General features: G+C 46.3%; 2 protein-coding genes across 2 annotated transcripts in view; one reads left to right on the forward strand and one right to left on the reverse strand.

Moving 5' to 3' along the window:
• LOC142371426 (MBT domain-containing protein 1-like) overlaps positions 1-7,767 on the reverse strand; it is a 28,199-nt gene extending 20,432 nt beyond the window's left edge. The window contains exons 1-3 of the mRNA XM_075454089.1: positions 7,585-7,767; positions 3,227-3,467; positions 991-1,124 (exon numbers count right to left, since the gene is read on the reverse strand). Of these exons, the coding sequence (XP_075310204.1) occupies positions 991-1,124; positions 3,227-3,467; positions 7,585-7,605 (396 nt within the window). The 5' untranslated portion in view covers positions 7,606-7,767. The remainder of the gene's footprint in view (positions 1-990; positions 1,125-3,226; positions 3,468-7,584) is intronic.
• Positions 7,768-12,852: 5,085 nt separating this feature from the next.
• Positions 12,853-24,494, forward strand: LOC142371824 (uncharacterized). The gene is made up of 9 exons (XM_075454574.1): positions 12,853-13,035; positions 13,675-13,803; positions 16,956-17,038; positions 17,109-17,268; positions 17,339-17,440; positions 18,256-18,423; positions 18,817-19,040; positions 19,844-23,916; positions 24,231-24,494. The coding sequence occupies exons 1-9, from the start codon at positions 12,853-12,855 to the stop codon at positions 24,308-24,310; spliced, it is 5,202 nt and encodes a 1,733-aa protein (XP_075310689.1). The 3' UTR covers positions 24,311-24,494.
• The last annotated feature ends 1,499 nt before the right edge of the window (positions 24,495-25,993 follow it).

Raw genomic sequence — 25,993 nt, forward strand, 5'->3', positions numbered from 1 at the left:
CATCCATCAAAGTATTCATCCAACCAACCATCCATCCATCCATCCAACCAACCATCCACCCATCCAACCATCCATCCATCCATCCATCCATCCATCCAACCATCCATCCATCCAACCATCCATCCAACCATCCAACCATCCATCAAAGCTAAAACAGTTTTAACACGTTGGAATCCTTTTCTTCTGCTGTGTATCATCACTCCTTTACAGCAGAGCCTTCATCTTTGGTTTATCCTGCAACTGTCAGTGATTAATGACGGTTTACTTCCCCGAGAACATACTCACAGCCTGTTAACAGCTCATCTGTTGTTGGACAAGAAGTACAAAAACAGACTCTAAAACTCTACTGAAGCGTTTCCTATCACAAGATGCTGAGCTCATACTCAGGTTTCCAGCGGCCCTCACATGAACACCGCCTTAGAGCCACTAGGGGTTTGTATTGGCAAAGAAGTCACGATTCGATTCGAATCACGATTCACATGCCACGATGCGATACATCACGATACTTTCACTGAACATACTTAAAAAAAAATACAGCCATTACCAGCGGCTGACTGGCTGTGTATGATCTGCATAGTGTCTTCAATTGATACATAACTCAAAGCAAATCAAATCATAACTGTATTTATTGAAACAACTTTTGGAGGTATTGCCATTAAAACAAATATTACTATTACTGGAACACTCATCACAAAAAGTGCATAGGATTTATAAAACTTAAAATAACAAAATAGGGATGATCAGTACAGACAAAAAAAAAGTGCATAGGATTTATAAAACTATAAAAATAAAATAAATATTGCAAACATCCCTTGCAGCGAAATGCATCAACTGCATGTGTCCTATCATTAAAGGCATAAAAAGCCCCCCAAAAAAAATCGATACTTGGCGTCAATAATCGATGCAGTAGGTCGCGAAAATTAGAATTGCGATGCATCGTCATGACGATTATTTTGCACACCCCTTACAGCCACCCTCTGTGCTCTTTACCTGCAGTCTTGCGAGGATGCTCGCCTTCTTGGAGTTGGAGGAGTAACTTCTGGAGCAGGAGACGCTGCAGAAACGTTTGGTCTTGCTGTAGAAAGCATCTCTGACACCAACCATCCCACACATCTCACAGGTCGCTGAAGAGAGAGAAGAGAGACGGATACTGAGCTTCTTCAGGGCAGGAAAACAGATAGAGCTACAGATAGAGCTGCAGATAGAGCTACAGATAGAGCTGCAGATAGAGCTGTAGCTGCAGATAGAGCTGCAGATAGAGCTGCAGATAGAGCTGCAGATAGAGCTGCAGATAGAGCTGCAGATAGAGCCGCAGATAGAGCTGTAGCTACAGATAGAGCTGCAGAGTGAGCTGCAGAGAGAGCTGCAGATAGAGCTGCAGATAGAGCTGCAGATAGAGCTGCAGATAGAGCCGCAGATAGAGCTGTAGCTACAGATAGAGCTGTAGCTACAGATAGAGCTGTAGCTACAGATAGAGCTGCAGAGAGAGCTGCAGAGAGAGCTGCAGAGAGAGCTGCAGAGAGAGCTGCAGAGAGAGCTGCAGAGAGAGATGCAGATAGAGATGCAGATAGAGCTGCAGAGAGAGCTGCAGCTACAGAGAGAGCTGCAGATAGAGATGCAGATAGAGCTGCAGAGAGAGCTGCAGCTACAGAGAGAGCTGCAGATAGAGATGCAGATAGAGATGCAGATAGAGCTACAGAGAGAGCTGCAGAGTGAGCTGCAGAGAGAGCTGCAGAGAGAGCTGCAGAGAGAGCTGCAGAGTGAGCTGCAGAGAGAGCTGCAGAGAGAGCTGCAGATAGAGATGCAGAGAGAGCTGCAGAGAGAGCTGCAGAGAGAGCTGCAGATAGAGATGCAGAGAGAGCTGCAGAGAGAGCTGCAGAGAGAGCTACAGAGAGAGCTGCAGAGTGAGCTGCAGAGAGAGCTGCAGAGAGAGCTGCAGATAGAGATGCAGAGAGAGCTGCAGAGAGAGCTGCAGAGAGAGCTGCAGATAGAGATGCAGATAGAGCTGCAGAGAGAGCTGCAGAGAGAGATGCAGATAGAGCTGCAGAGAGAGCTGCAGAGAGAGCTGCAGATAGAGCAAACATGACCAGCACCAGGTTGACTTCAACACTTTGTACGAAAGAACCTGGAAACTGTCATGTTTTCATGACTGTAACTCACTCATGGAGCCTGAAACTGCGGCAACTTTAAGTTGGTAATTGTTAAAGTTTTGACCTGCTGAAAACACGACTTAAACCTCAGTAAGTAAGTCTAAAGCCAGCTAAATTTAACCCTAAACTCAAGATTCAGCCCAAGCCAGTTCAAACCAAGTAAAAACTCACCAAAAACCAGACTTTAAACTAACCCTAACCAGGCTTTAAACTCACCAAAACCAGCTTTAAATTCACCAAAACCAGCTTTAAACTCACCAAAACCAGCTTTAAATTCACCAAAACCAGCTTTAAATTCACCAAAACCAGCTTTAAACTCACCAAAAACAGGCTTTAAACTCACCAAAAACAGGCTTTAAACTCACCAAAAACAGGCTTTAAACCATTCCTGAACAAAGTTTACAGCCAGGACCAAAACACAGCCTGTTAGCCAGTCAGAATCTATTCTGCTGTTAAAAACCAAAGTAAAACCAGGTCTGAAGCTGAGAAACTGCCTTCTGACCGCAGATAAGAAACTGTTAAACGACGGTAAAAATGGTTTATTGCCTTAAAACCGACGTACAAAGACTGAAAACACTCTGGCTCAGTCATGGGAACGAGTTAGGGAAGCGAACACTGAAGTTTTGGCTGATGGAAAAGGAGCTCCAGGCTGAGACAGAAAGCAGAAACTGAAGTTTTGGCTGATGGAAAAGGAGCTCCAGGCTGAGACAGAATGCAGAAACTGAAGTTTTGGCTGATGGAAAAGGAGCTCCAGGCTGAGACAGAAAGCAGAAACTGAAGTTTTGGCTGATGGAAAAGGAGCTCCAGGCTAAGACAGAAAGCAGAAACTGAAGTTTTGGCTGATGGAAAAGGAGCTCCAGGCTGAGACAGAAAGCAGAAACTGAAGTTTTGGCTGATGGAAAAGGAGCTCCAGGCTGAGACAGAAAGCAGAAACTGGAGTTTTGGCTGATGGAAAAGGAGCTCCAGGCTGAGACAGAATGCTTAAACGGAAGTTTTGGCTGATGGAAAAGGAGCTCCAGGCTGAGACAGAAAGCAGAAACTAATGCTGACGGGTTCAGATTCTCCGTCTCACTGACCCATGCCGGCCTTGCCGTCGGGGTAGGTGTACACCTGCCCGTTGGTCTTGATGAGCATCAGGGAGGAGGCGGCTGAGGCGGAGGTGAGCTGGGTCACCCCCCCTAACTCCTCGTCCTCGCTGTCCTCCGGGCTGGACGCTCCGCTGCCGCCGCTGGACTCGCTGCTGCAGCTGCTCCGGTCCTCCTCCAGGCTGTCCAGCATCCCAAAGGAGTCCCGCCGCTTCCGGGCCGGCCGCTCCACCTGAGGGTGGAGTTACAGGGTGGAGTTACAGGGTGGAGTTACAGGGTGGAGTTACAGGGTGGAGTTACAGGATAGAGTTACAGGGTGGAGTTACAGGGTGGAGTTACAGGGTGGAGTTACAGGATAGAGTTACAGGGTGGAGTTACAGGGTGGAGTTACAGGGTGGAGTTACAGGGTGGGGTTACAGGGTGGAGTTACAGGATAGAGTTACAGGGTGGAGTTACAGGGTGGAGTTACAGGGTGGAGTTACAGGGTGGAGTTACAGGGTGGGGTTACAGGATAGAGTTACAGGGTGGAGTTACAGGATAGAGTTACAGGGTGGAGTTACAGGGGTGAGTTACAGGGTGGAGTTACAGGATAGAGTTACAGGGTGGAGTTACAGGGTGGAGTTACAGGATAGAGTTACAGGGTGGAGTTACAGGATAGAGTTACAGGGTGGAGTTACAGGGGTGAGTTACAGGGTGGAGTTACAGGGTGGAGTTACAGGGTGGAGTTACAGGGTGGAGTTACAGGGTGGAGTTACAGGATATAGTTACAGGGTGGAGTTACAGGGTGGAGTTACAGGGTGGAGTTACAGGGTGGAGTTACAGGGTGGAGTTACAGGGTGGAGTTAGAGCACCAGCTGACTGTCAGAAACATTCAGTATCTTTACACGGAGGAACATGAAAAACATTCAGAATGAGGCTGGAATGTCTCCTAAAATAAAACAAGTGGCACCTGTCTATCAAATAAAATCAAATAAAATTTATTTACAATTCAAAGTGCTTCACATAAAATAAAAGCTTTGCAGCAGGGAGTGGAAGAAGCATTAAAAATACATAAAAGAATATAAAGAGAAACAAATAAAATGATTAAAATGATTAAAAGAATATAAAGGGAAACAAATAAAATAATTAAAATGATTAAAAGAATATAAATCTATTCTGTGACTGACTGGAAGCCCGAGTGACAGGAAGATGAACAAAGTGAACAAAACAGGCTTTAAACTGTAAATGTCTCATGTATGTTCTTTATTCCCTTAAATCAGAAGTAATCCACCCTAACGGCTGATTTATGGTCTGAAACCAGGTCGTCTGCGTGTGTGTCGCAGTTAACGCAGACATGCCCCCCCCCTTACGCAGACACTCTGGTGCACCTCCCCTAAATTGTAACTCACCGCAGACATCGCCGCAGGGAGGAGAGAAAGGAGGCCTCTGATTGGTCAACTCTACATCCGCTCTTCACTATGTGTATTTCCGGTTTGCTAACCGGCTGACGCTAACCGTGCTAACGGTGACGATTCTTTCGCCTCTCTGCCAGCTCCAGTAGTAGCAGTATTTCTTCTATTTCTAGATCAATCAGCTGCATCTCAATCAAAGTGCGCATTCGTCCAGTCGCCATTGTTGTTGAATGACCTCCGTAACCGTAACACCCACAATCCTAACTTGTTCGTGATGGTCCCTCTTGCGTTGTGGCGTGGGATTAACATAGCGCAGACAGCGCTTCAAAAGTATAAATCAAAAATAACTGCGTCGTGTCTGCGACACACTGCTGCGAAGTATACACGAGCCTTAAGTCATCTGCCCTTAAAGCTGCCGTCGGCAGGTTTTCAAAATTCCGAGTCTAAAGTCGGAAAATTCGAACTGATACAACTTTCAGGCCCCTCCCCCTCTGTGGACGAGGTTGTGCACGTGAGTTCACACCAGTGTGCACGTGAGTTCACACCAGTGTGCGCGCATACAAGCTGGGGCAGACTCACGCTCAGCATGGTTGGTGACTGTTCTGCTCAGATAATAGATCAATAATAAACCTAACTTGATTGCTTAAAAACAGCCGGGAGCGCTCGGTTTTTGTAAGCACGATTACAGGCTTCAGAGGGAGCTACAGAATTCAGGATTTTTCCTAAACAGCCTATTTAATATTCTACTTCCAGAATCCCATGACAGTTCAAGCTAATATGACTAAAAAAAAGTTGCCGACCGCAGCTTTAAGTCCTCCACTCTAAACTCATCCACCCTAAACTCATCCACCCTAAACTCATCCACCCTAAACTCATCCACCCTAAAGCCACCCTAAAGTCCTCCACCCTAAAGTCCTCCACCCTAAAGTCCTCCACCCTAAACTCATCCACCCTAAACTCATCCACCCTAAAGCCACCCTAAAGTCCTCCACCCTAAACTCATCCACTCTAAACTCCTCCACCCTAAAGTACTCCACCCTAAACTCATCCACCCTAAAGTCATCCACCCTAAACTCATCCACCCTAAAGTCACCCTAAAGTCCTCCACCCTAAAGTCATCCACCCTAAACTCATCCACCCTAAAGCCACCCTAAAGTCCTCCACCCTAAAGTCATCCACCCTAAACTCATCCACCCTAAAGCCACCCTAAAGTCATCCACCCTAAACTCATCCACCCTAAAGCCACCCTAAAGTCATCCACCCTAAACTCATCCACCCTAAAGTCACCCTAAAGTCCTCCACCCTAAAGTCATCCACCCTAAACTCATCCACCCTAAAGCCACCCTAAAGTCATCCACCCTAAACTCATCCACCCTAAAGCCACCCTAAAGTCATCCACCCTAAACTCATCCACCCTAAAGCCACCCTAAAGTCATCCACCCTAAACTCATCCACCCTAGTCACCCTAAAGTCCTCCACCCTAAAGTCATCCACCCTAAAGTCACCCTAAAGTCCTCCACCCTAAACTCATCCACCCTAAACTCATCCACCCTAAAGTCACCCTAAAGTCCTCCACCCTAAACTCATCCACCCTAAACTCATCCACTCTAAACTCCTCCACCCTAAAGCCACCCTAAAGTCCTCCACCCTAAACTCATCCACCCTAAACTCCTCCACCCTAAAGTCCTCCACCCTAAACTCATCCACCCTAAACTCCTCCACCCTAAAGTCCTCCACCCTAAAGCCACCCTAAAGTCCTCCACCCTAAACTCATCCACCCTAAACTCATCCACCCTAAACTCATCCACCCTAAAGTCACCCTAAAGTCCTCCACCCTAAAGTCACCCTAAAGTCCTCCACCCTAAACTCATCCACCCTAAACTCATCCACCCTAAAGTCACCCTAAAGTCCTCCACCCTAAAGTCCTCCACCCTAAACTCCTCCACCCTAAAGTCCTCCACCCTAAAGTCACCCTAAAGTCCTCCACCCTAAAGCCACCCTAAAGTCCTCCACCCTAAAGCCACCCTAAAGTCCTCCACCCTAAACTCATCCACCCTAAACTCCTCCACCCTAAAGTCCTCCACCCTAAAGTCCTCCACCCTAAACTCATCCACTCTAAACTCCTCCACCCTAAAGTCATCCACCCTAAAGTTCTCCACCCTAAAGTCACCCTAAAGTCCTCCGCCCTAAAGCCACCCTAAAGTCACCCTAAACTCCTCCACCCTAAAGTCATCCACCCTAAAGTCACCCTAAAGTCCTCCGCCCTAAAGCCACCCTAAAGCCACCCTAAAGTCCTCCACCCTAAACTCATCCACCCTAAAGCCACCCTAAAAGTCCTCCGCCCTAAAGCCACCCTAAAGCCACCCTAAAGTCCTCCACCCTAAACTCATCCACCCTAAAGTCCTCCACCCTAAACTCATCCACCCTAAAGTCACCCTAAAGTCACCCTAAAGTCCTCCACCCTAAACTCATCCACCCTAAAGTCACCCTAAAGTCATCCACCCTTAAACTCCTCCACCCTAAACTCCTCCACCCTAAAGCCACCCTAAACTCCTCCACCCGGAGCCCCTCAGCCTGTCAGCTGGTGCAGTCACCGCACTGCGGAGCACCGGCTGTGGCCACAGCTGCGGCTGCCCACCACACGCACCAGATGACCTCCAGAATTCCCGCAATTTCAGCTTATTTTGGGTCCTGACAGCAGGAGGCGAACCGGGCAACACAACCAACCGGGCGGCCTCACTCAGCAGCGGCAGCCGCCACATTCGGCTCACATGCACAACACCCAGCATCACTGTCAGGAACTGAAATCGCGCTTCTTCTTCCTTTCCTGTTATTGATTAACCGTGACGTTCTTGCCTTAATTGTTCGCTTTGAAGCAGCCGCGGAGGACCGCTTTGACAACCAAAACAAAGGCGGGAAAAGCGCGCTGCTGCCGGGCAGAGCGGCGCCGGGACTCACCGGGTCTCTGGTGCTTTCCATCCGGACGGACAGCGCGACGGGGGACGCTCCCTCTGAACCACAACAACCCGCAAAAAAAAAGAATTAAAAGCCAGCAGCAGACATAACAACACAATTATCACAGCTCCAAGGCGCAGGCGCCGCAGCTGCGGGCGCTGGCCGCCCATTGGCTGCTCGCCCTGCTTCGTGTTTGGAGTGAAGATGAGGCAACGAGCCCTCTACCGCCCCCTGCTGGACACAACCGGAAGCTCAAAAACAGAGGACAGGCGGGTTCAAGGTGACTTTTTCTGTCAAATCAAGGACATCAAGGTTTTCCTTTATTTCATCAGGTATTAAGAGTGAAATTATTTATTAGTGAAACTCACCAAAACCAGGCTTTAAACTTACTAAAAACAGGCTTTAAACTTACTAAAAACCGGCTTTAAACTCACCAAAAACCGGCTTTAAACTTACTAAAAACCGGCTTTAAACTCACCAAAACAAGCTTTAAGCTCAAAAACAGAGGACTGGCGGGTTCTCTCCGCACGGCTCAAGGTGACTTTTTCTGTCAAATCAAGGACATCAAGGTTTTTCTTTGTTTCAGTGGTTATTAAGAATGAAAGTATTAATTAGTGCCATCAAATTCTTACCATAAACTCCATAAACTTTGTTCAGAACTGTGTAAATATTTAGGAATTTATGTATTCAAAGTGTTATCATAAGTCAGTTCAAAGTTCAAACTTCTGACAAGACCTAAAGCAGATTAAAAAGAAAATTAGGCTGCACAATCACTCTCTTTTAACTCCTGCCCTTTTAAGGTGACTACTGATAAATTCACATGCTTGGGTATAGTTCTAACACTGAAACTCTCAGATCTCTTTAAAGGGATACAAGGTAGTATAGCGGCAGTATAGCGATCTCTACTGGTCAACCTGAAATTCTACACTGTCGTAAAAATGCCCACCTTCCTCCCCCTCATCCATTTTCATGTGTAGATAACAATTCTTGTTCGGATCAAAACGCTATTCTTATTCTAATCAGGTCAGTCCGTGTATTTCTGAAGCTAGGCTACGTCTCGAACTCAGGAGGAATTAGAGCACCGTCATCAGAAGGGCCAGGCTAACCTGTCTCTTTACGATCTAAAACGCAGATCACTATGGTAGATGAACAAGATCACGCTTGGAGAAATTTCACAAAGATGGGAAGTGCCAACATCGAACGTTTCATATTCAGTCTGTGAAAGGCAGAATAGGAAACGCTTGGTGTTGGCTCTTCAACGCAAGCGAACACATAGCCTACAACTACAGCTAGCATACAGGACCTAGCTAAGTGCCGTAAACACAAACAACTCTTCTCACGCATCACGACACTTCAGAAGCGGGTCGCTCCTGCCGAAGTTACATATGGGATTCTCAGCATACAGACCCCTGTTGGGAGCGAGACAGGCTTCATTCGCTTACCATTGACTTGTTTAACCTTTGGTAAACTCCTGAAGGCTATAATTTTAGGTGAAAATGCTACCTAGTGCCCCTTTAAACTTAATTGTACTTCTCTTTTAGAGTGCACCAAGATGACTTTTGACAAATGGTCTTCTGTTCCTATCTTATTAGCTGGCAGAATTAACTTAATAAAAATGAACATATTACCCAAATTCTTATATCTGTTCCAAACTATACCAATCTTTATCAACAAATCGTTTTTTTCACATCTTAACAAGATCATCTCTGACTTCATTTGGAATAAGAAACCACCTCGTATCTGTAAGGAATTTTTACAAAGACCCAAATCAATGGGCGGAACGGCCTTACCTCATTTCCAATTATACTACTGGGCAAGTAATCTGAGAGCTTTGGCTTACTGGCTTCAAACCTGTGCTATCAACGAGGCCCCTACCTGGGTCCAAATGGAGGCTGATGCGAGCCTCCCATTATCCCGCCCAGCCTTGTTATACTCGTTAATGCCTATCACACCACGCCGAGCATCTATTGCCCCCTAGTCTACCGTTCACTACGAATATGGGCTCAGGTGCGAAAACACTTTGGCTGGCAGGCTGGATCGCTTTGTGCCCCAATTGTGGCAAATATTGTCTCATTTAAAGATCTCTACATAGCAGATATTTTTGCCTCATTTGACCAGCTCAGAGCTAAATTTTATTTACCAAAATCATATTTTTTAAGATTTTTACAAGCCCGGGATTGGATTCGTAACCAAACCAGATCATTTCCTGCAGTCCCTGAACGACAGCCCATAGATACTCTGTTCCCAACAGATCTATCTCACAAAGGCATAATATCTTTTATGTATATGAAACTCCTCTTTTCAGACGGCATCTCTTGATGCATTGAGAGAAGCGTGGCATGCTGATCTAAACCTACAAATTACTGATACTGAATGGTCAGATATATTCTCAAGGATACACTCCTCATCAGTTTGTGCCAGACATGGCCTACTTCAGTTCAAAGAAACACACAGACTGCACTTTTCAAAAGCCAGAATCACAAAGATCCGGTCTTGTCCGAGGCTCTCGGGTTATCGGTCCTCTATATTTGATGCCCTATCCAAGGTATTTAAAAGAACAATAAACCCAAACCCTCTCACGGCCACTTTTGGTATTCAATGTGAGGATGACCATCTTCCTCGGGCACAATCTGATGGCGTCGCTTTTGTCACCCTCATAGTGAGAAGAATAATTTTACTTAATTGGAAGCAGGCGGCTCCACCCTCCTACAAACGTTGGGTTAGAGATACGCTACAACTCTTGAAGCTTGAAAAGATTAGACTGGCTCTACGACGCCCTAATAATAATTTTAGCAGGTTATGGCAACCTTTTATTACATACCTGCTCGGACAGGTATAACGTTTTGATATTTCATGTATATATTGTCATTCATCATTACTGAAAACCACATGAATGCTCTCTCACACCTTTATTTTGTCTTCATTTCTTTAATTATTATGTTTTATTCTATTTTTTTTTTTTTTTTTTTTTTTGCTTGTCCCCTTGGGGTGGGGGGGTGTTCTTATATTTCTGTATGTCTTGTGTTACATGCCAGGCATGTATGTGTGAGTGTGTGTGTCTGTGTCTGTGTCTCTCCCCCCTCCCCTGTGTCTTTTAGGTGCTTACAGCAGAAATGCTGTACACCTGTGCAAGCAGGCTCGGCTGCTCATTGGCTCTCTACCTCCCCAGCTGGCCTATGGTGACAGGAGAGGCCTTAAAATGGAGGACATCCCAGACCTTTGGCCCTTTTTTGGTTTTTGCTTGTGCTTGTTGCTGTCCTCGTCTGGCTAAGTAGTGTCTCTGACTCTTAATTTGGACAGTGTGTGGTGGGAGGTTTTGGGTCTGGGTAAGTTGGGGTACCCTTTACATTTGTTCATGCACGTAGGTGAAAATTGTTATCTCACTAGGTTTATTGGTTGTGCCACTCCTGTAATGTTTTGAAATGTTCTTTTGCTAGAGAAGCCAGTTAGCCATTTTGTTTGCACTTTATTTTCTTCAGAGGTAGTTTAGGTAGGCCTCCTTTTGTTATATTCATTTAATTTGTTTTGGCACAATCTCTTTATCCCATCCTCCCCCACTTCAGTGTGTCTTTTTGTTTTAATAAACTGCGTTGTTCACTTTCACTAAGACTTGTTTGATTTCATTGGTTGTCGTGTTATTGTCTGCTGACTGGGTCACTAAGTGGACGTCACACTTGTGTATCATTTTACATTGTGAAAACCAATAAATAAAGTGGGGGAAAAAAAAGAAAATTAGAAACTTCTTTGATAATGAACTAAAACCAGTAAAAAAAAATGAGCAAAAACCAACAAAAAACACTGTAAGCCAGTCAAAGACAGAATAAAGAAAAAAAACTCCAAAACAGTCAAAAACCAAGTTGGACACCAAGTGTAAAAGCAGTTTTAAAGATCATCCATAACCAGATTCAAAAGCAAGCTGAAAAGTACTCTAGAATAAGACTAAAACCACTCCAAACTGGCCTAAAGCCAGTACTTAATTAACCGAAAACAGAGCTCCAAACAAGTCCAAATGCTTTGTCCAAAGCAGATCTAAAACCAGTTCAAAGCCAAGTCATAAACCAGCCAACACAAAGTTGGAAACCACTCTAAAACTAAGCCAAATTCCCTGTAAATCCTCTCTAAAACAGTTCATTTCAGCTCTGAATGTTTTTGACAGAAACCGGTTCACACGGGGGCTGAAGCAACTGTTTCTGGCAGCCGTCTCAGCCTTTAGAAAGTTTAATGTCAGACTGAAAAGAAGAACTAAGGACACCGTTGGAGTCGTGTCAAACGAACAACGCCTCCGTGCTTTAGTGTCACTCCTGACCTTTACTTTCCAGATTCCAACTGAACGTTTGGCCCTGACACAAAGGGACTCAGCCAATCAGAACATCTGTCAGACGTGTGACAACCTGAATGCTCTTTGGGTTTAATGTGCTGTGAGCTCAGCCTGAAGCGCCGTAAAGGCCGGCCTCCCATCCTGCTGAAACCTGCTCTGATTAGCATGATTTGAAGGTTTTTAAGGATTAAAACTAAGCTCCATCATGAGCTGGTACCCTGAAGGCTGATTCTTACTCGGCGCGACCTCGCTCATACTAGCTGGTCGCAAATGGCGCAAACGGTCACGTGTCCCAAAATTCCGCCACGCCCCCCGTCGCAAGCTTGAAAATCCTCGCGCGGCGCAAGGGCGCGCACACAACTTTTTTTCTGACTACGCGCGCGCTCCACCGGAAACAGCTGACCAAGAAAAATAAAAAATGAACACTTCAGAGACCGCGGTGACCGAGAGGATGCGCCTCTACAAACATCTGTACGACACGTCTATGAAGTCACACTGGGACAACGTTTGACAAAGTTCGTCTTGTTGCAAAGGACGAACATTCCACCTTCTCTTCTGTTTTTGCCGCAGCCGCTTAGCTCTGAGATACATATACAGTTCTACACCCAGAGTAAATTCATTCCGCATCAGATGTGCCAGCCTCTGCTGACGTGACACCACAGGTGGCATTGTGTATGCTTTCTTCGTATGCTTTTCAGCTTGTTTCCTCAACAGTGACGCTCGCTGGTCTGGAGAGAACTGCAAATGTGACGCATACTTGGCGCAAACTGCGCTTATGAGCTGAAGGAACTGTGAAGGGGCTGGCGCTTTCGATGACGTCATTAATGGTTCTCGAGCCAGAACAGTTGCGCGTTTGCGCCGAGTATGAATCAGCCTTGAGAGGGAAAACACCTGAGCAGCTGCTGAGGGAAATAAAACCTTTAAAGAAGCGGTTTCTGTTGAGCTGCAGCCGGATGGAGGAGCCGTGGCAGGTTCTGTGTGCCGGCCGGGCGTCCCGGGCAGCTCGGGCCCACGGAGGGAACCGTGGGGCGGGAAACTGGGTGCATTACAGCACCGCCGCCGCAGCCCCGCTCAGGACCTTCAGTTTGTTCCCGGAGAAACGGACTCCGTGGCAGCTGGCGTCATCCCTGCAGCAGGTAGGGCGTGCACGGCGCTCTGATGTTCTGATGTTGCTCACAGGCTTTTATTCTGTAAAAGTCTGTTGCTCACAGGCTTTTATTTTGTAAAAGTCTGTTGCTCACAGGCTTTTATTCTGTAAAAGTCTGTCACTCACAGGCTTTTATTTTGTAAAAGTCTGTTTCTCACAGGCTTTTATTTTGTAAAAGTCTGTTGCTCACAGGCTTTTATTTTGTAAAAGTCTGTCGCTCACAGGCTTTTATTTTGTAAAAGTCTGTCGCTCACAGGCTTTTATTCTGTAAAAGTCTGCTGCTCACAGGCTTTTATTCTGTAAAAGCCTGTCACTGACAGGCTTTTATTTTGTAAAAGTCTGTTGCTCACAGGCTTTTATTTTGTAAAAGTCTGTTACTCACAGGCTTTTATTTTGTAAAAGTCTGTCACTCACAGGCTTTTATTCTGTAAAAGCTTTTAATTAGATTAAACATTTTAATCGTTGCCCAGCCCTAAATATAAGTTTATATCTTATTGGATCCAGCAGCTGAAAGAATCCACGTTTTCAAACGTCACGTTTTGTATCAGCAGAGTCACAGCTGCTGATTTTAAGCACAAAGAGACGACTTTTCTTTTACGATCTTAAAAACCTGAGCTGGTGCATTCAGATTCAGAGGCTGGAGGCGGCCAATCAGAGGCTGGAGCATCAGATCCAGGAGGAGTCGGACAGGAGGCGTCCCAGGGAGCCGGAGGATCTGGAGCGGTGCCTGAGGACGGCGTCCTTCCTGCAGGAACAGGTCAGGATCCGTGTCTGCAGCAGAGGAAACTGTGGGATGCTGCTCCAGATGCTCTGATGTTTAAAGCTCGACTCACTGTGTGAAGCCTTCAGATTATTTAAGAAACTTTTCAGCTTTAACTTACATTCTGTCCTTTGTGAATTTGATCCGGTCCGTGTTCAGACTTCAGCTGTGACTGCGGAACAAAGAGAGTCGTATGAATCTCGCAGTTTGGGGAGATCTGAGTGAATCATGAGAGAATATTTAAAAGCAAACCTGAGGCAGTCCAGAGTCCTTCCTCAGGCAGGAAGAATAGCAGCATTCGGACAGAGCCGTTCTAAGAACGGTCCCTGAGGGCTCTGGTCCCTAGTTCCTGAGGGCTCTGGTCCCTAGTTCCTGAGGGCTCTGGTCCCTAGTTCCTGAGGGCTCTGGTCCCTAGTTCCTGAGGGGAGCGGTCCCTAGTTCCTGAGGGCTCTGGTCCCTAGTTCCTGAGGGCTCTGGTCCCTAGTTCCTGAGGGCTCTGGTCCCTAGTTCCTGAGGGCCGTGGTCCCTAGTTCCTGAGGGCTGTGGTCCCTAGTTCCTGAGGGCTGTGGTCCCTAGTTCCTGAGGGCCGTGGTCCCTAGATCCTGAGGGCCGTGGTCCCTAGTTCCTGAGGGCCTTGGTCCCTAGATCCTGAGGGTCGTGGTCCCTAGTTCCTGAGGGCCGTGGTCCCTAGTTCCTGAGAGCCGTGGTCCCTAGTTCCTGAGGGTCGTGGTCCCTAGTTCCTGAGGGCCGTGGTCCCTAGTTCCTGAGGGCTCTGGTCCCTAGTTCCTGAGGGCTCTGGTCCCTAGTTCCTGAGGGGAGCGGTCCCTAGTTCCTGAGGGGAGCGGTCCCTAGTTCCTGAGGGCTCTGGTCCCTAGTTCCTGAGGGCCGTGGTCCCTAGTTCCTGAGGGCCGTGGTCCCTAGTTCCTGAGGGGAGCGGTCCCTAGTTCCTGAGGGGAGCGGTCCCTAGTTCCTGAGGGCTCTGGTCCCTAGTTCCTGAGGGCCGTGGTCCCTAGTTCCTGAGAGCCGTGGTCCCTAGTTCCTGAGGGTCGTGGTCCCTAGTTCCTGAGGGCCATGGTCCCTAGTTCCTGAGGGTCGTGGTCCCTAGATCCTGAGGGCCGTGGTCCCTAGTTCCTGAGGGGAGCGGTCCCTAGTTCCTGAGGGCTCTGGTCCCTAGTTCCTGAGGGCCGTGGTCCCTAGTTCCTGAGAGCCGTGGTCCCTAGTTCCTGAGGGTCGTGGTCCCTAGTTCCTGAGGGCCATGGTCCCTAGTTCCTGAGGGTTGTGGTCCCTAGTTCCTGAGGGCCGTGGTCCCTAGTTCCTGAGAGCCGTGGTCCCTAGTTCCTGAGGGTCGTGGTCCCTAGTTCCTGAGGGCCGTGGTCCCTAGTTCCTGAGGGTCATGGTCCCTAGATCCTGAGGGTCGTGGTCCCTAGTTCCTGAGGGCCATGGTCCCTAGATCCTGAGGGTCGTGGTCCCTAGTTCCTGCATGTGCGAATGTGGGAATAAACGGCCCCGATCCTGAAAAGGTTATAGGAACTGCCAAAGGTTCCTACAGTGGGAATGTGGCTATTCTCCCCAGAGTCCTTCCTCAGGCAGGAAGAATCTCTCCAGAGACAGCATCATAAACTCCTGGGTCAAAGAGGTACTGAGGAGTCCAAGTTCAAGACAAACAAGTCGAATATGTTCCCAGAGACGTTCTGACTTCAGATTTACAGACCAGCATGTTCAGAAACAAGTTCCCGGTCCCACAAAAAAACAAACTAGAAAGAGCTGTTTGAAGTTGAAGTTGAAATGACAATCGTGGAATGATTTAAACCTACTGGAGAAAACTGCAGAAGTCTTAGTTAAAGAAGCTGAAGGGTTAAAAATAAGATTTATATTTTTATCTGTTATATATATGAAGGGTTGAAGGAATTTGAAAGTTAAAAGACAACAGTGGAATGATTTCAAGCTATTGGAAGAACTTAAGAATTGATTAAAAAGTTGAAAAAATGCAGAAGTCTCAGCAGTAAAAGGTGAAGAGTTAAAAACTACAGAAGGAGAACAAAATTAAGTGAAAACTCTTAAAATTTTACTGAGTCATTTTAAAAGACTTAAATGGAATGGATGTACCAGCTTAATTGGAACATTAAATTGAATTTTAAAAGGAAATGAAGGGTTAGGGTTCGATGAGACAGAAAACTACACTAACTCATTTGCTGAAGCTTCAAAAGGCCTGAAAGGCATTTTTTAAAGAAGCTGGATCTGAATGAAGGCACAAAACTACAGAAAAGAGAAGAGAAATGTAAAACAAAAAGTGAAAAAATTCAGAAAGAAGATAAACAATGCAGAAAAAGAGGAAGAAAAATGCAAAAAGCATCGGCAGTTTGAAGGTACTGTTGTGATTAAGAGGCTTCTAATTAAAAAAATAAAGATCTGAAGGCTATGAAAGTCACATTGGCTGAAAGAGGACAAATTTGCCTTCGTTTTAATGCTAAAATTATTTCTGTGGCTTAAAGATTTTGGAAACAGTGACAGGTTAAAACCTTTTTTTCTGAAGAATCTTTCTGTATTCTTCCACTGTCAGTTGGAGCCTCCACTGTGCACACGAACATTCCGTGTCATTGGAATGCTGTAAACTCAGAAATCATCAAGGATTTTACTAAACTTTTAAACTCTCATATTTCAAAATTGGTTGAATATTTTAAAAAGCTGCTTCATTCAGTAATAGCTGAATGTCTTGTGAACATTTTACAGTTTGAATGGTGTCTCTAGCTGAAAGTATGCTGAAGTAGTTAGTTTGAAAGAGGAGGAAGCTTTTTTAATGATTTGAAAGGATTTACCATTACTTTTAAAGGGAGGAAAAGTTGCACAAAAACCTTAATATTTTCAAAATGATGAAAGTCAGAAACACTAAAAGTGATAGCCCCCATTTCCAGAAAGAGCTGAACGTTTTGTGCAAAAATGGTTTAATTTGCTTAAAGTATGCGGAAGTAGTTAAACGGCAAAAAACGTACGGAAAATAGGAAAAAAGCAGCATTCTCACTATTTTTTTCTGTTTGCCTTTCATTGTGAGAATGCTGTTAATGCTTGACAGCATTCTCACAATGAAAGCCAGAAAAACCCGAAGCTGGAAAGAATCCATCAGCTCAGATCTTTGTCTTTTCCACCCGCAGATCAGAGAACGCCTCTCAGCTCAGGCCCGGCTGGAGCTGCAGCTGCTCGGAGCAAAGCTCGCCGCCTTCGCCCTGAACGCCAGGTAAACCCGCAGAGCCACACACGCACACACGGGGGGACGCATATCCCATGATGCTCTGCTCCGCCAACAGGTGTGAAGAAGAGCAGGAGCGGCGCAGTCGCCTGGAGGCGGGGCTTAGCGACCTGAGTCTGTTGGAGGAGGAGCTGAAGGTCCACGAGCTGCCGGCGCTGCGGCGTCTGTTGAACAGCCGAACCCATCAGCTGGTGGAGCTTCAGCTGCGACACCAACAGGTAAAAGGATAACACTCACCTTGATCCTTCACATGAACAAACTGGATCATTCTCCTGTCCACCTGTCCAGGATACGCAGACTCTGCTGACCCAGGTGTTACGGCCTGTCGCCATGGAGACGCAGACTGCTGAGTCATCACATCTGCTCCAACAGCTGGACCACCTGGCGCAGGTAAGTGAACAACTACTGCAAGAAAAGTAGCATCACGGAGAGTGGAAATAATGAATCTAAGCAGAGCCGGCCCAAAGCATATGCCAACTACGCGGTCGCTTAGGGCCCCCACGCCACCAGGGGGCCCCAGAGAGCACCGAGACGTTGTGATAAAAAAGTAAATATATACATGAAATTAAAATAACATTGAATAATTTAAACGGAATTGTATTAAACCAGAAAAAAATATATATTTTGACAAAATACTAATACTAGGTTAATTTATGCCTCCTGTTGGGTGCTGCCACCGTTGGGCAAAATTATTTAAGTATTGTATTTATTATTTTATTATTATTATTTAAGTATTTAATTTTGATTACAACTTTATTTTTCTGTAAGATAATGTGAATGTCATTTGATTCTATTTTGTATTTGGATTTTGAACATTTTGCACACCATTGCACATCTGAAAGAAATTAAACATTTTAACGTGTTTGCTATAAATGCAGTCTCCAGCCTGCTGATGTTACTTTCAAATAGTTAAATTAATGAGCCATACTTATACATCACTCTTTATGTAGAAGTTAATTAAACCATTTTTATGAGTTTGCTATCCCTTTAAGGTTAAAAACAAGAATGACTCCTGTATAATGTAAGATGATTACAAATAATGCTAATGATTGTGGGTCCGTTACACACATAACAGTGCAGCCTGTGGAATAATGAGGCATCTGGAGCTGAGGTGATGGTAGGGGGGCCCCAAATGAAATTCTGCTTAAGGCCCCATAAAGGCTTGGGCCGCCCCTGAATCTAAGCCAACATCTTTCCGTCTTCAGATGTCAGTGAGGAGGCGTCCGAAGGTAATGTTTGACCCATCAGAGCTGGACCAGGCCGAGCTGGACCGGGCCGAGCTGGACCAGGCCGAGCTGGACCGGGCTGAGCTGGAGGAACTGAGGAGCCGAGCAGCCGGTTTGACAGAAGAGCTGTCACAGCTGAAAACTCTGGTGAGATTTAACTCATCAGGTGGAGGTTAGTCTGTTCAGGGTCCTGGACTCTCACCAAAGACAATATTTATCTTTTGTCAATGTCTGAAGAACAAGGACGAATAAATCAGAAGTTACAACAGCAATAACTTTCGCCAAAATCAAGACCTACATTCCTAAAAATAAGAAAACCCCAGAAATATTAAGTCCTGATTCAAGCCCAAGTCAAGACTAAGAAGTCCAGAGATCTACATCAAGACCAAAATATCCAACTCAGACCAGCGAGTCTTGATGTTAGGCAGCTTCCAAGAGAGGACGAAAAGCTAAAGGTTTAAACCTCAACATGTGACCTGTGACATCATCATATGGCGATAGGATCTGCAGAGCTGTGTATTTCTGTTTGTGTCTGTGCAGGTTCTGGTTCTGGAGACTGATGTTCAGGAGCAGAAAGAGTCGTCCGCCCGGCAGACGGACGTCCTGCAGCGGGCGGAGGTCAGTCTCCTCAGGGAGCTGGACTCAGTGCTGCAGGCAGCAGCTCAGCAGGCTGCAGACCACCAGGTCCTGCTGGGCCTCAGGAACCGGCTGCTGGCAGAGATGCAGGACTACAGACGGCAGCCGGGCGGACCGACCCCCGAGCGGTACGAGATAAAAACAGTGTTAGAAGAGTTCTGTCTTCAGCTTTCACCAAATATCTACGAGTTGTCAACCCAACGAATTTGTCTCAAAAGCTGAATGAAAATGTGAAAAATTAGATTAAAATGTCTTGAGGTCATTTTTTAGACTCGATGGAAGAATGGAAACAACTGTGTGAATCTCATCTGACCTGCAAACATTAAAATTACGTGACGCTGTTTCTGGTGACTGACGGCAGGTTACCGGTTATTAAATAATATCCCAAATATTAGATCGTATCCCAGATATTTAATAATATCCCGGTTATTAGATAATATCCCAAATATTAGATCATAACCCCGTTATTAGATAATAAGCCGGTTATTATATAATATCCCGGTTATTAGATAATATTCCAAATATTAGATCGTATCCCAGATATTTAATAATAACCCAGTTATTAAATAATATCCCGGTTATTAGATAATATTCCGGTTATTAGATAATATTCCCAGAGATTAAAGTCGTTTCTGAAGAAGAGCTCACTATTTTCCTCTCGTGGATGTCCACCACAAGTGTTGTTGTTTTTTCCAACTTAAGGTTTGTTTCCGGTTAGAACTACTACTTCTTCTCTTGAATTAAAACCAATAAAAACGTAGCCTGTACTGCCCCCCTCTGGTGACTCCACATAGTCGAGTTTAGATTTGCATCATTACAAAACGGATACCTTTAAAGAAAAACCCGATAATTCTCTTTGAACAAGCCAATGAAATGTCTCTGTGCTTCTAACATCTACTTTGTCCTTTGTCTGGTCTCTATGTCCCATCAGGATTCCAAGTCAGACGGTCTCTGAAAGTCAGTTCTGTAGCAAACGAGCACCAGTAGTTGTTCCTCCCTCAGAACCAGTGCAGTCAATCAGATGTGATTCCTGTGAATCTTCTGAGGCAAAGGAGACAGAATCAGTGCTTTCAGCTCAGCTGGATCCAACCGGAGGATCTGTCCTCACTGAGAGCGAAACGTCCTCTGAGTCAGAGTCTTCAGCTGAAGCTGTCAAGGATGTAGAAAATGTTGCCGATCTATCGTCCAAGGAGGCTGGATGCTGGTCAACCACGGTTCAGGATGAGGGTCCCGATACAGCGAATCTGATGAATGACCAAGATACAGACGGACAGAAGACAGAGGAGGTTGTTCCCAGACCTGGTTCGGTTCAGGATGAGGGTCCCGATACAGCATATCTGATGAATGACCAAGATACAGACGGACAGAAGACAGAGGAGGTTGTTCCCAGACCTGGTTTGGTTCAGGATGAGGGTCCCGATACAGTGAATCTGATGAATGACCAAGATACAGACGGACAGAAGACAGAAGAGGTTGTTCCCAGACCTGGTTTGGTTCAGGATGAGGGTCCCGATACAGTGAATCTGATGAATGACCAAGATACAGACGTACAGAAGACAGAAGAGGTTGTTTCCAGACCTGGTTTGGTTCAGGATGAGGGTCCCGATACAGTGAATCTGATGAATGACCAAGATACAGACGTACAGAAGACAGAGGAGGTTGTTCCCAGACCTGGTTCGGTTCAGGATGAGGGTCCCGATACAGCATATCTGATGAATGACCAAGATACAGACGGACAGAAGACAGAAGAGGTTGTTCCCAGACCTGGTTTGGTTCAGGATGAGGGTCCCGATGCAGCGAATCTGATGAATGACCAAGATACAGACGGACAGAAGACAGAAGAGGTTGTTCCCAGACCTGGTTTGGTTCAGGATGAGGGTCCCGATACAGCGAATCTGATGAATGACCAAGATACAGACGGACAGAAGACAGAAGAGGTTGTTCCCAGACCTGGTTTGGTTCAGGATGAGGGTCCCGATACAGCGAATCTGATGAATGACCAAGATACAGACGTACAGAAGACAGAAGAGGTTGTTCCCAGACCTGGTTTGGTTCAGGATGAGGGTCCCGATACAGCGAATCTGATGAATGACCAAGATACAGACGGACAGAAGACAGAGGAGGTTGTTCCCAGACCTGGTTCGGTTCAGGATGAGGGTCCCGATACAGTGAATCTGATGAATGACCAAGATACAGACGGACAGAAGACAGAAGAGGTTGTTCAGAGACCTGGTTCGGTTCAGGATGAGGGTCCCGATACAGTGAATCTGATGAATGACCAAGATACAGACGGACAGAAGACAGAAGAGGTTGTTCCGAGATATCATCCTGGTTCAGTTCTGTCTGATGTGTTCAGAGAACCAAACAAACTCACAGAAGATGCAGAGTTAGTGTTCAGCATCGCAGATGTTGTCTCAGACAGCAACGACGGTAAAGAGATGTTAAAGGAAGCGGATAAAGTGGAGGTTACTCCTCCCTCCGGTGAGGTTAAGATCAGCGCTGCTGAGCTGAACAATGAGCCGGTTGATCTAGAGTGTCAAGAGGTGTCGAGAATGTCCACGAGTCCAACAGGTTCTGGTGTGGCTTTGAGTTACTGTGACTCTGACGAGTGTCGGAGCCCAAAAGAAGCTGATATACAGATGAGCCCGACAGCTCCAACAGTCTCTGGCTTCAGTTCAGATCCGAGTCGGAGTCCAGCTGAGGCAGAAGTGTTTATCAGCATGTCTGATCGAGTATTTCCCCAAGATGAGCCGGAAGATCTTAGAAGCCCAGATTTACTTCTCAGCCCAAATGAGGGTGATACACGTTTGAGTCCAATTGAGATTAGGGTGTATCTGGACGTGAGTGATGAAGAAGAGCAGGAAGAAGATGAGGAAGAACAAGAAAAAGAAGATGAAGAAGAAGAAGAGGAACTCTGCCAGACACTAACTGAAGCAAACCAATATGAAAAGCCAACTGAAAGATACATTCTGTCAACAAAAGAGGAAGATAAGTCTTCATCATTTAGCAGAGATCAGGTTTTACCAGAAAAGGACAGAAAAGCAAATATTCTCCTTTCAGAAGAAGATGGAAAAGGTTTTCCAGTTCAAAGGAGAGGCCTTCAGGTGGGCAGCAGCTCAGGAGAGTTGGAGCGTGGAAGCCCAAGTGATCCGAGCATCCGAGCAGAAAATGAGGAGCACTTTGGTTCTGGAGGTCAGAGTGAAAAAACTCTGACAGATTCTGGAAACCAGAGAGACGGAGAAGCAAGTGGCACTGCATATAAAAACATGAAAGATGATGGCGGAATGTGTCGAGGTCCGGCAGGAAGGAAAGAAACTGATTGGCTTTTTGCTAAAAACGTAGGTAAAGCTAAAGAAGGAGCAGGTTATGGAAGCTCCAACAGAGCTGTCTTTCGTGGTGTTGCGCACAAAGAAGGAGATAAGTTTGCTAGAAACGGTGCACAAGCAACAAGAGCAGACGGGCAGGAAAGATTCAGACATGGCAGTGGAGACTGGATGGGGTATGGTCACGGTTTGGGATGTACAGATACCTCCTCAAGGAAGTCAGGCAGCGAGGAGACCCCATCATTGGCTCCACCCCATGGAACAAACTCGCCAGAGACCGGGAGATTTGGCAGAAATGGGAGTGGGGAGTGGATGATTTATGGTGGAAGTCTTAGACGCAGGAGCAGCCTGGATGGCAGCAACAGCTTACCCAACAAAGACGGCAAAGAACACCCGATAACAGCTGGGAACATGGTGACAAGCCCACCAGGAACAGGGCGGTTCAGCAGGGCAGGAAGTGGGGAGTGGATGGTTTATGCAGGGAGTCATAGACACAGGACCAGCCTGGATGGCAGCAACAAAGACAGCGAAGAACAGCGAATGTCCCAATGCCGATCCATCCCTAAAGACAACAAAGAACAGCCGATAACAGCTGTGAACATGGCTATGAGCCCACCAGGAACAGGGCGGTTCAGCAGGGCAGGAAGTGGGGAGTGGATGGTTTATGCTGGGAGTTATAGACACAGGAGCAGCCTGGATGGCAGCAACAGCTTACCCAACAAAGAACAGCGAATGTCCCAATGCCGATCCATCCCTAAAGACAGCAAAGAACAGCCGATAACAGCTGGGAACATGGCTACGAGCCCACCACCAACAGGGCGGTTCAGCAGGGCAGGAAGTGGGGAGTGGATGGTCTATGCTGGGAGTCATAGACACGGGACCAGCCTGGATGGCAGCAACCAAGACAGCAAAGAACAGCGAATATCCCAATGTCGATCCATCCCTAAAGACAACAAAGAACAGCTGATAAGAGCTGGGAACATGGTGACAAGCCCACCAGGAACAGGGCGGTTCAGCAGGGCAGGAAGTGGGGAGTGGATGGTTTACGGGGGCAGTACTGGACGTATGAGTCGTGCTGGTAGCTCAGACAGAATCAGTGTCGGTGGTGCAATGACCAGTCCATCAAGCAGCTACACCAGCAGTGGACATAGACCCTGTAGTGGTGGTAGTGGTGGGGCGCTGGGCGCCGGCCAGGAGGTGAGGCGCAGCAGCAGCGTGGGCAGCGGTGGCGGGTTCGGTCGCATCAGCAGGCAAAGCAGCTCACCTGGAACACGTGGATTTACCAGTACTGGCAGCGGTGAATGGAAACCCGTGTACGGCTCAAGTTACAAAAGCAGCGTGGGGGGTGCGGAGCGGTCAAGTGGAGGGGCAACCGCGAGAAGTCAAAGAGCCCCCAGCCCCGGAGGGTGGAGCAGCGTTAGTGGGGGTGGAGGCGGGTTTAGACCGGGCAGAGCGAGTAGCGGTGACCGGACGAGCGGCTCCTCGGGATCGGGGAGGGTGAACAACACGGGCGGGAGGGTCATCAGCAGCAGCGATCGGCCAATGGGGAGCACGGGCAGCGGCGCCGGAGGCGGCAAGGAGAGGATCAGCGTCTGTAAGAAGGCGGCGCTTCTGATGGCAGCAGCAGGACGGGAGAGAAGCCAGGAAAGACGATCCAAGAGACCCCAACAACAGAGCTCAGGTGAGAACGGCAACCTTCCATCATGACAGGATATACCCGACAGAAAGCTGGGAGTCTATCACGAGTTTATCTTCCTCGTGCTCAGATAAAACGGCTTCTTAGAATCTCTGAGGTCCAGAAGTTTAGATAAAGATACTTACAATAGAGCAGGTCTAGATTTGATCATTTAGCACCTTTAAGCAACCTCTGTGGCCACAGTTATCCTGATCAGAGGAGGTGAGGTTAGGAATTAGGAATGTGTTTAAACAATTGGACGATTGGACCTCCATCTTTATCAGGAAAAAACTCTCAGAAACGTCTCTCTGTTGTTGCAGCGGACTCACCTTTCATCCAGCGCTGGCTGAGCACAGGAGCCATGAGCGCCAGGCCTGCTGATGACATCACGCAGCTCTGAGCGCCTGCTGATGACATCACGCAGCTCTGAGCGCCTGCTGATGACATCACGCAGCTCTGAGCGCCTGCTGATGACATCACGCAGCTCTGACTGGCGTTTTACTCACGTTTAAATCAACTTTCTTCTTATTCAACGACGTTTCAGGATTTTTAAATTTAGTTCGGAACATTTTGCATTTTTACATTTTCAGTCAAATCAAACTATTTTTACATTTGGTGTAACATTAAAAGAAAAACTGATTTTATTCGAATTAAATGTTTTTAACGTGTCCCTGTTTGTCTCTGGTCATTTTTTTAGATTAAAACTCTAAAGTTTCAAAGCCTTGAAGACTCAAACACGCCTTGAGATGATATTTGACATTTTGTTGTAATTTGGCGCTGTATAAATAAACTGAATTGAATTGAAATTGAATTGAACTGGTGAAGGAAAAGTTTCTTTAATAAGAAGTCACATTCAAAGAAAACTGAATGTAATTTAACTGGATTGTCTGCAGGGGGCAGCAAACCCACAGTGAGTATATCACCTGAGCCTTATCTCACTTATTTCCATAATTATTCTCCACATTGGGAAAACATAATCTTGGCTTTTATTGAGTTTTATTTCATTCCAACGGAATGAACTCAAGATTTTTCATGTTTTGTCTCTTCAATTTCATTTAATTGTTTAATGTGCATCCGTTTCTAACAGTTCAAATCAAATCACAGTTATGAATTAGGCTTAAAAACAATAAAGATGTTATTTCAGACAGCTGAGTGTAGCCAGGATCTGGTCCTAAAGAGCCTCCATGACAGACTGTCATGATCTCTGACCCCCTCATAGAAAAAAAAGGTCAAAAGCAAAAAGTTTGACCCGTTCTGCAGGTCAGCTGCTCCTCCCTCTCCTGTCCGATGGAAATAACTCAATAAATCAGTGACTGATGGATGATTTGCAGCCGCAGCCTCTCCTCCGTCAGATATGTGGAGGTCAGAGTAGCTCCGCCTGTCACAGACGGCCGAACACAAACTCATTCTGACAGGAAAGGAACGGGTGTGTCACCATGGGCGTCGCACCTGTGGGGGATGGGGGTGTTTCGACACCCCCACTTTTACAGCAAGATGATTTCATCCCCCCGACACATTTTACAAAAGTAAACCCGTTTGCCCCACGGATGTATTATATTAACGGTTTGCCCACCCTCGTAGTGCACCAACATACAAAATGGAGCGCACCTCAGCCCCCTTACGCTGCACCAAAAGGCTTTGGTCAAACTGAACAGACATTTGTGCTGAATAATTAAGCCCATATTTAATTATGGATGGTCCAAATGAAAATAAAAAAGAAAGAACTCTTTAGAATATCTATCCAGATTTGAGCAGTCTAACTATTGTAGTTTCCATACAGGACCTAGTTTAGGGTGATGCGAATACAGAAAAAAAGCAGTAAAATGGCCCTGTTCTGCATTTTCACAAATCAGAATAAGGTTTCACAAATCCCAAACAAGGTTTTAATGAATCTACAGCCTCTTTAGAATAATTCTATCCAGATTTGAGCAGTGTAAATATTGTAGTTTCCATTCAGGACCCAGTTTAGGGGGATCAAAATGCAAAAAATGCAGTGAAATGGCCCTTTATGACCATCCATTTAATTCGCGAATCGGATGCCAACTTCCGCGTCGTGTCTCTGGGCTTGATGTGGCACTCATGT

The sequence above is a fragment of the Odontesthes bonariensis genome, chromosome 21 (genome assembly GCF_027942865.1).
Source record: "Odontesthes bonariensis isolate fOdoBon6 chromosome 21, fOdoBon6.hap1, whole genome shotgun sequence".
Classification (NCBI taxonomy): Eukaryota; Metazoa; Chordata; class Actinopteri; order Atheriniformes; family Atherinopsidae; genus Odontesthes; species Odontesthes bonariensis.

Bases quoted from the DNA above. Each gene is read 5' to 3' on its own strand.
- LOC142371824 (XM_075454574.1), top strand. From the start codon at position 12,853: ATGGAGGAGCCGTGGCAGGTTCTGTGTGCCGGCCGGGCGTCCCGGGCA. The intron at 17,039-17,108 runs GTAAACCCGCAG...CTCCGCCAACAG, and splicing joins GCCTTCGCCCTGAACGCCAG to GTGTGAAGAAGAGCAGGAGC. The intron at 17,441-18,255 runs GTAAGTGAACAA...TTCCGTCTTCAG, and splicing joins AGCTGGACCACCTGGCGCAG to ATGTCAGTGAGGAGGCGTCC.